This window comes from Ylistrum balloti, unplaced genomic scaffold, assembly GCF_031769215.1.
Source record: "Ylistrum balloti isolate Yb309-2 unplaced genomic scaffold, AGI_CSIRO_Ybal_v1 Utg369562, whole genome shotgun sequence".
Lineage (NCBI taxonomy): Eukaryota > Metazoa > Mollusca > Bivalvia > Pectinida > Pectinidae > Ylistrum > Ylistrum balloti.
The window spans coordinates 343,777-354,013 of record NW_026781862.1 but is presented as its reverse complement, the minus strand read 5'-3'; the positions used below and the strand labels follow the sequence as shown (position 1 = coordinate 354,013).

The window sequence follows — 10,237 nt, the reverse complement described above, 5'->3', positions numbered from 1 at the left end:
TGTCACAATTCTTAATTGTAAGATATACCGTTTTGACAAATATCAGTTATTGTGTGTGTGCTTTAATGATAAATCCTTTCTGATGAAGAATTCGTTGGAACCTACGAATGGGGGCGGAGGGGGTGCGCGATGGGGATTGAATGCTTGGAAGAATAGAAATCACATCACTAGAATAGTTCATGAACTGTTGGATAAGGATAACATTACTACCTCACAATATATAGGAACCAAAATATCGATGTAAAGAACTGGTTGATAACCCGACATTATTTACTTGGATTGACCAAGATTTTTCTGGTGATGTCAACGTTGAAGTAGACGAGATTTTGACCCTTCAAGCACCTGCTATATATATGCCCCCGCCACCCTCCGTCAGTTTAAATTATGGAATACTTTAACTCAAATTCTTTAAAAATTATCATATTCTAGGAATTATGATTGATGCTTTCAATGTCTAGAATGATGTCCTCTGTGAACCTTACGGCAATATTAGCATTTTTTTTCCATTACATATCTACATTAATATTTTAAAGTCAAGAAATAAGAATGTGGTTTTGTTCGAAACTCATATATGTACTTTTGGAAGTCACACGTATATCAATTCTAAACCGTTCATGCACACACGACAGAAATGTAATATCTGTCACGTCACTTAGTGCAGAATTAATACAGATAAACTTCACAACAGTGTTGGCATCAATTGTAACTACTGGAACCAGAAACGAAGCCGAATGAAAAACATCAGTAGAAAAATAAGCTCATCTTTTTATATACTAGTTATAGACGTAGTAACAATTTTATGTAAAGTGCTTGTCAAATTTCGTATATCTAATTTGATTCTACTGCCGGTATGGTGACCATTTAGTGTAACGGACGACAAACTTCGTAAAAATCAAATCTGATTCTACTGCCGGTATGGTGACCCTTTAGTGTACCGTATGACAAATTTCGTAAAAATCAAATCTGATTCTACTGCCGGTAGGGTGACCCTTTAGTGTAACGTATGACAAATTTCGTAAGAATCAAATCTGATTCTACTGCCGGTATGGTGACCATTTTGTGTAACGTATGACAAATTTCGTAAAAATCAAATCTGATTCTACTGCCGGTATGGTGACCATTTTGTGTAACGTATGACAAATTACATATCAAGCGTCTGATAAGACGGTTTCTATGGTAAAAATACTGTCTTACATATATCGTTTAGTCATTATACCCAAAATTACACTAAAATATATAGTTGTAAGAAACCTGAATGTCCCCAAAATGTATTTTCTGTTCTATCGTTGACATGAAGACGTCATTTCATAATTCCTATTTCTCATAGACGTTTCCTTGTATTATATCAAACAAAACAAAGAACATTTGTAAAACGAGGGCCTTTGAATATGGTGAGTGAATGCCCGTATACCAGAGGTCTATAAAAGCTCTGATTCAAGAGTCTAAATCTTAAAGATCCCTGTCTGTAGAAAATAAAGAAAGTGCATTAAAAAGGATCTTACTCTGCTCTCTAGACTGGTCCCACTCTCTAGAATATTCAAATTATGTCAATTTGATAAAGATTGTATAATGTATTACATACATCTGATTCTAAACTATTATCCCCAGTATAGGGAAATCAGCTTATAGACAAATGCAAATTTTATTAATTAACGTTGGAGCTTGTAGCAAGTATGTCTAGTCTGGTGTAAATGCGTATTTCAGCGTGGAGTTTTCAAACATTACTCAATGAAGATGTGCCCAACAGAAAAAAATCAAGATAATTTTCTTATTCGGACATATAATTTCTTTTCATTTCTAAAGTTAAAAACATTTAATTAACATTGAACGTTATTGTATAAACGATAAATGTAACAACAAGAAAATACCAACATGCCAATATTATCATAATCCTCACCCAAATTCAATAAAACTCGGACAAAAAATAAACAAAAGAACGATTTGCAAGGAGGCTCTATGAAAGGACAAGGAGAATAAAACCAGGTGTTCTGGGAAAGCAAGCGTCTTCTTCTTCATCGACGACATCCATCATGTAAATCTTGGTAGTTGGTAGTATTGTGGGTGGAGTGTTTATATAAACGTTGGTAGTATTGTGTGTGGAGTGTTTATATAAACGTTGGTAGTATTGTGTGTGGAGTGTTTATATAAACGTTGGTAGTATTATGTGTGTATATAGTAGTAGGCAGTATTATATGTGTAGTGTTTATATAAATGTAGGCAGTATAATATGTGCAGTGTTTATATAAATGTAGGCAGTATAATATGTGCAGTGTTTATATAAATGTAGGCAGTATAATATGTGCAGTGTTTATATAAATGTAGGCAGTATTATGTGTGTAGTGTTTAAATATATATAGGCAGTATTATGTGTGGGGTGTTTATATAAATGTAGACAGTATTATGTGTGTAGTGTTTATATAAATGTAGGCAGTGTTATGTGTGGAGTGTTTATATTAATGTTAAGCAGCATGATATCAAGGAATTAGAGACAATATCATGTATGTAGTGTTGATATAAACGTAATCCTATATTTAAGAATTAGAAGTAATATTTTGTGTGTAGTAATTGTTCTAGTTCTACATGTGGATCGTTTGAACAGGATTCTTTGATCATGATTTATAGACAAAACTAACTACTTGTGTGGTATGAATATTCAGGTTATTACAATAGGGGTTAATAACTCCACTGTTGTTGTAAACTAATCGATGGCCATTATCTTATGTTACATTAATGTTAATTATCACAATAGGACACGTTACTAAAATAGTTACTGTAACAATTAAGCACAGGCGATACCATTCTTTTGATTTATCCCTAACACTTTACTTCAGTATATCTCATTTTTCAAGATCTTAATGACCAATAAAATCGAACTTACTGCTTTAAACTGATGCACAGAATCATACTGTCCATCCATATATGTGACGATTCCATAAAGCTGACAAGTCCAATAAAATTACTGTTATTGCAGACTTTTTAAACCCTGTCTGTACGAAATGCGCTGAAATCTGTTCAAGCTAACAACACACCATATTTCAATGCGTAAATATCTCTGTAATTTCCTACAGTTATTCCAAACCTATTGAATTCAAACGTTCCAACTACATACAAATGACCCAAGAACTACTCCTACGACATTTTATTCTTGCCTTACTTCTACTTACAACTAAGGCACAACTGGCGAATTAAGCATTATCCAAAATGTAAAGCTACCAGGGCTTTTCATGAAGGGTTATATCTATAGGCATACCTATGGAAACTGTCTTTGGCCTTCTATTGGCTGACTTGTTTTGATTTCATACGAGGCTGAATTCATTGAAGATCGTATCGAAACAGGTCAAAAAGACCTTACAAAGTCCTCTCAGATGTATTGATTGTCATATATATGTCTTGTCTTTAAATAACAAGAGATTTATTGACCACGTCCATCGTATATACAAATCAGAAATGGAAATCAAAGTCACGACAAACTCGTCTAAATCAGCCGCTTATTCCTACAACGAAACCTGTATGGACAGCTTTCCATCAAGCTAAGCGTGATAATTTTTAATTTCCATATCGTAAATGTTGCATTTAGGAATAATAACAGCCGTGCATCCCCAACCTGTGGTGACTACATATCGCATTTGATTTGATATTCATGGGACTGCTCCCAATATCACAATTGGAGAGCAAGATTTCCTCAACGAACTCGTAACACAGGGTTTCAAGAGATGCATATTGAGAAAAACTACATGTATAGGGAAATTATACGTTTGTCGTAGTGGCCTCATATGTCTTTTTTTGCGATTTTAATCATCGTAAGTTTGCCTGTTGATTCAGCCGTTGAATACCTTGTTGACATTTAAAAACATGGCATTACTTATGTCTGATTGACCAGATTTGAATGGCAAGTGTCGTCAATGAAGCAGAAGACATTTGCTCTTCCAGAACGTATTGTTCTTAATTTCTTTGTACTTTTTCAGGAGTCTAATTGTCAATCTTTCTTTTGTTTATATTTCCACTTGTTTATCAAATCCTGGAGACTGAAGAATGATTAGATTCACATGTTGATATTTATTTTTTTGAAATGTTATACTGTCATTAGATGTTTAGGTACGTAAGACTATTGTGTATCTTACATTTATGATTTAAGTCAAAAAGAGTATCGAGATGACAACGAAGCCAGTCTTATCCGATGATGGTACATACGTATTTTAACTCATCACATATTAGCGTTCCAACCATGACTTAATTTCCATAAAATGATCGTTTCTAAAAATAGTTTTTTTTTTTCAAATTACATTATCATATGGTCTACACTGTAATATATTGATTTTTGATCACATATAACTTGTATATACAAGCGTGATACTACTATAAAATGGTTGCATGTTGGGCGTTATTAGTATTCCTATAATTGACAAATAACCAGAAACTTGCATTAATGACAATCTGCTAACTAAACAGATTGTGCTCTGTTACCGATACTGTATTGACATACGCCCTACAAACAACTTCTCGTCAGTTAGTACTGACTCCTCATTGTAATAGGCTTAGTTATACCATATACAGGAATTAAATGGGTGGTCTGAAGAAAAGCACGATATGACCAAAAAGTATAAAAACAAGGAAACCGCAAACAGTCGCTAGTATCTCTTTGGTAATTGACATCTTTGTTATAGACCAGAGTACTCCATTCATCATGGTTGTGGGAGTGACGGAGTTGGCGCCGCTGAACACCACCCATCTGTATGACACATTCGACTACTACATCCATCCCCACTGGAAGCAGTTTCCACCTGTATCCGACACATGGCACTACTTCATCGGTCTCTTCATCACAGTGGTTGGTATCAGCGGTGTGATTGGTAACATAGTGGTCATTTCGATCTTCACTACTACCAAGACGCTCAAGTCCCCTTCCAACATGTTGATCGTTAATCTCGCTCTAAGTGATCTCACCTTTTCGGCTGTCAACGGGTTTCCTCTATTGACTGTATCTGCTTTCAATACTAGATGGGTGTTTGGAGATGTCGCCTGTCAATTTTACGGGTTTATAGGCGGTATATTCGGACTCATGTCTATCAATACATTGGCTATGATTTCAATTGATCGCTGTATTTGCATTACCAGACCGCTCCAAGCTGCACGGATTATGACTCGAAAGACAGCTTTCATGATGATCGTCGTTGTTTGGGTATGGGCAGTTGGATGGTCACTGTTGCCGTTATTCGGTCTTGGGGCGTACATTCCAGAGGGTTTCCAGACATCTTGCACATTCGACTATTTGACCAAAAGCACCTCAAACAGAATATACATCGTAGGCATGTACGTCTTTGCCTTCGCCTTACCACTATTGTTGATCGTTGGATCATATATTATGATTATTGGTGCCATCAGAAAGCATGCTAGAGAAATGGCAAGCATGGCCGATAAGCTCAACGCCGAAGAAGCAGAAAAGCAGGAAAGAACGAAAGCGGAGATCAAAATCACCAAAATTGCCATGACGCTCATCTCGCTGTTCATTCTTTCGTGGAGTCCATATGCCACAATTGCCTTAATGGCGCAATTTGGGAATCCCAGTTTTGTCACTCCATTGATGGCAGAAATGCCCGTTATGTTGGCTAAGGCCTCTGCTATGCACAATCCGATTGTGTATGCACTCAGCCATCCGAAATTCCGTGCCGCTTTAAATGAGAAAGCACCTTGTTTCCTCAACTGTTGCAAACCAAAACCAAAGCCACCAGCAGAACCTCCATCAAAGGCCCCGGTTGGACGATCCGCCAGTGAATGCAGTGCATCCACAGTTGCAAGTTCCTACGGACCAGGGTACGAAATGCAACCGACCATGAACCAAGGAGTAAACTCAGGTGAACTTGTCAAGGAACTGGTGGGTGCTATTGTCTCAATGGCTAACAACCAACCAAAAACTGTCCAACCTGTTTTCATCCCAGGTGCCGGAAGTGCTCCCGCAACTCCTGTTGCTGTTCCTGCGACCCCAGTGCCAACGGCCGAACAAGTGCAAACCACATCTGCAGTCATCGAAAAGGCAACAAAAGAACTTAAAGCGTAATACGGATAAATAGCTCATCAAAGAATGTCCAATTATCGAATGAGGATACTCAAGTCTACACTCTTAACACCTATCCGTTCCAGGGATTCAGCAGAATGTAGACAATACCGCTACGGATTTAGTGAAAATGTAGAATTGAAAACATCGAGACGAAGGAAGGTTCTGTGTTTATCATAAACAGCATTTCTAATATGCAACCGCAGCGAATTAATTGTGCTTTGTATGGATGTCGGGTAAGAATGGATAAATACCAGCCTTCAGTGCAAAGAAGGACGACGACATAAAGAAAAAGAAGGACAGACAATTCCCGTGCACTCTGCAAGTATTATCAGTTTGTTTGGATGTATCACGTGATATTAAGAACACTGAAACTGTTGTTTCTATAAATGGAATGATGCATATTGAAAAGCTACGTTAGTATTAACTTTTTTTCTAAAATTCTTCTGACTTTTGCACCAATTGTTCCCGCTCAGTAACGTTGTATCGTCGATTATTCGCACGTGTCTTCTTTAGTAACTTACATCGGGAAATAAATATGTCTTTCTTCATTCTAGGGTTGTATAGTTTGTCTCTAAATTACACTGATTTAGCTTTTGTTCGATGGTGCATTTATTCTTTTTTTGCACCTCGCTTTCTTCTAGATACCAGAACAAAGACATCGTCATTGATCTGTTACAAAAGTACGTACTTCCTTTTTGTCCACAACAAGAATATCTACGATAGGCCAACATTGTTCACACCTTATATCTACAAATACTAACCGAACAACCACCTTATACATAGTTCCTGCATGTAACCAAACATACTAGTTTTATTTAATAGACTTATGTTTCTCAGCGGCATCGAATGTCAAACATAGACGAAATAGCGTTTTTCTTTGATAAAAGTGGGTCACAATTAAGAACATTTAGTATGTTTTCCAAATGCATAATACTGATTTACAAATAACTTATCTATAAAAAAAAAATCAAATATATGTTTTTCTTCTCTATAACTAATAAGTATGTTTTCCAAATGCATAATACTGATTTACACTTATTAATGTAAAGAAAATAACGTATCTATAAAAAAACAAATATATGTTTTTCTTCTCTATAACTAATAAGTATGTTACATTGTGTCGTATCATAATTCCTTCAACATTTAGATTGGTATAGTTTCGCACTTAAATGATTTGATAGAAGTTTCCTTCTATATTTAATGTCAAGTCATATCATCTTAAAAGGGATGCATATTTTACAGAGAACTGATGAGCAGTGAAATGAAGGTATGTGAGTTTTATTTGGATTTTGTGTTTGATTAATATCTTGATAGAATATGCTTTTAGACGGTCGTCAGATAGTATTTATAGCTTGTACCTGTCGTTGGAGAGGTCAGAGGGGCGCCAACCCATTTTACCGAATGATAATATAATAGTATATAAATAAGCTGCTTTAGGAATCTGGGACAGACGTGTTGTCCGATATTTGTCCTACATACTATACAGTACTAACAAGTTCTATTTCATTTGATTCTCTGTCAGCATGTCGAAGTTAAATTAGGTTTGACAAATTGATTTTTATGTATAAAAGACAAGACGACATATTATAAATAGGTTTTTGTCACTCATACTAACAAACTCACACAACATTCTATCGGAAAAAGATTGATTCGACCAACGATTAAAGTGACACAAACATTTCATATATAAAACAATGTTAAGTATACGTTTAAAAAAAGATTTTTTATAGCATAAAAAGGCTTAATTAATGCCTTGTTCAGGTAAAACTATTTGATGTTGATTTTATGGTGCTTTTCATGTCAAGTTACATTCTATACCGGCAGATGTTTCAACGTTCAATGTCAGATATACCGGGTTCACATGTACCATCGAAAGTTCAGGTATGATTGATTACGTATGGTGTAATCAAAACTAACCGTTTACTGTACAAAATTTAACAGCCAATATGATTTATGTAAAACGATTCTGCCGACTTTACGTTTTTCCGTTAAAAATTTGCAAATTAAATTTAGGCAACAAACAAAAATAACTGTACCTTTAGTAAATATGTTAATTTAACAAGAAATGTACTCCAATTAGTGACTGTGGTATAATTCGATATCCACAACTTCAGATAAAGTTCTGAAGATGAGTTTCATATACATATCAGGAATGTATTACCATTATTTCACTGATCTTTTCATATCTGCCGGGTTGTTAGGAAACTCGGATCGCTGAGAGTAGAGTAGGTATATTTCCTTATAATCATTGAGCGAGTTGTAATTACTAGCGTATCATGTTATTACAATGTTCAAACAGAGCTTGCGAAATACAAGAGATCACATTTACATAATCAAAGCTTTCTCAATCCATTTGTGTGGTAATTTATAATACAAAAAATGATCGATGATGGGCAATCGTACAAACAAGAAATGGTAATGTTAATCATGTCAAATTGAAGTTTAACACAGCATTGTCTAGTCGTACAGCAGGAATAAAAAATAAGTATTTCACAGAAGCATTAGAATACATTTACAAAATACTAGATTATCGTACCTTTTTGTTACGTCGTGCCGTCGATTTCTTGATATATCACATTGCTGGCAATAAAATCTCCATTCCTTGTGTTGAGGTACAAATGTTATCGATAAAATGGTAATGATTTACAAGCAAAAAATCTAAACCATTAATCACACTGGTTAATCTGCCAGTTTTTCATGGAGTGACAGCCTACCGATCAGACAAGTAATTCCATGCCTTTGTCTAGAAATCGATCCACGATACCTATCATTAATTGCTTGTCCTATATCTATTCTTTGTATCGCCGATTTTTCTCAACGATCGTTCTTCCACGCTAATTACAAATAAATATTTTTTTTCATTCAACATTTTAAAACAAATCTACTAAAGTGACATTTATCTTAATGTATTCTGCGAGAATGGAGAAACTTTTTTACAGCAGATTGTTTTGCACTTTTTGCCTTCAACTTAAGCCAGTGTGATAGGCATGGCTTGAATCAATCATTAGACACATAACACTAATTTGTAAGTCTGCCAAAAAATTATGCCAATATTGAATATGCATGAAAAAGGAGGGAAAGACGGGCAACTCGTAATATCCGCTAAAAATTGACGACGTGCAGATGTTGTGACACATAAAAATGTCACTTCTGGTTGATACTGATATAACAGTTATTTGATATTAAACCTCACATTTGCCTTAATTAACTACTTTATACACAGTAGTCACGAAGGTAAATTCCTAATCTATCGAATTTTATAAAAATGTCTTTTAAAAAGTGATGTTTACCGCAATTGACATACTTAGTGAAACTCGGAAGGAACTGAGCAGATTTAAAACCTTAAGCATGAGATAAATTATGGTAAAATAAAACACTAGATATATCTCATGATATATAGAGCTAAACGAAATAGCATCTACTAGTAGAGGTTTATATAAACGAATTCACGGTATCTTTCAGAAAATAAACATGGAATGTTCTAATTTATTCCAATAATGGCATGGTTCACGATGTTGTGAAACTGTCTAATATATATAAATTACGAAATTAATCTAATTATGGTGCTGTTGCACCATCTCGACTAGATTTTGACTTTTCTTTCTATCACTTTGGACTGTCCTCAGTCACCTTCTAGGCTTCAAAATTAGGTCCTTAGCATCACTGACGAATCCTAGAAGGACGAAACAGCTTATGATGTAGCATCACTGACGAGTCCTAGAAGGACGAAACAGCTGTATGATGCAGTTAAATCAATTGTTTGGGCTCTACTGTATCTGACTCTAAATCATAAAAAGGTGTTATTCACTTGTGTATCTTTTGTACAATCATACGTTAGTGTGGTAATACATCAGATAATGCTACCGAGTATTAAATATAGTGTATAACCGAAATAAAGAAGACCTATCACGGAGCTGACTCCAACATCAAATCGCACTTCACTTCAGTCACATCCGGTTACAGATATATATAATCTCTAAGATATGTCTGTCTCCGTTAACATAATTATCAATTTAAAATGATATCATTTGGCCTCGGTGCAAGGGCATGCACTACAGAGTAGGACGAAATGTTGTAAATTCCAGGAAGATAAATCATCTGTTGGTATGTTGATATACCACTTTATTATACGTCATATGACACAATACATTAATTACGTTATAATTTTCATACTTCAATATG

The 10,237-nt window shown here is 35.1% G+C and overlaps 1 protein-coding gene across 1 annotated transcript; it reads left to right on the top strand.

The window, feature by feature from the left end:
• The first annotated feature begins 4,684 nt into the window (after nucleotides 1-4,684).
• Nucleotides 4,685-6,055, top strand: LOC132548794 (rhodopsin, GQ-coupled-like). The gene has a single exon (XM_060212723.1). The coding sequence runs from the start codon at nucleotides 4,685-4,687 to the stop codon at nucleotides 6,053-6,055; it is 1,371 nt and encodes a 456-aa protein (XP_060068706.1).
• Nucleotides 6,056-10,237: the final 4,182 nt, after the last annotated feature.

Excerpts from the sequence above, each read along its gene's own strand:
- LOC132548794 (XM_060212723.1), top strand. The coding sequence starts at position 4,685 with ATGGTTGTGGGAGTGACGGAGTTGGCGCCGCTGAACACCACCCATCTG.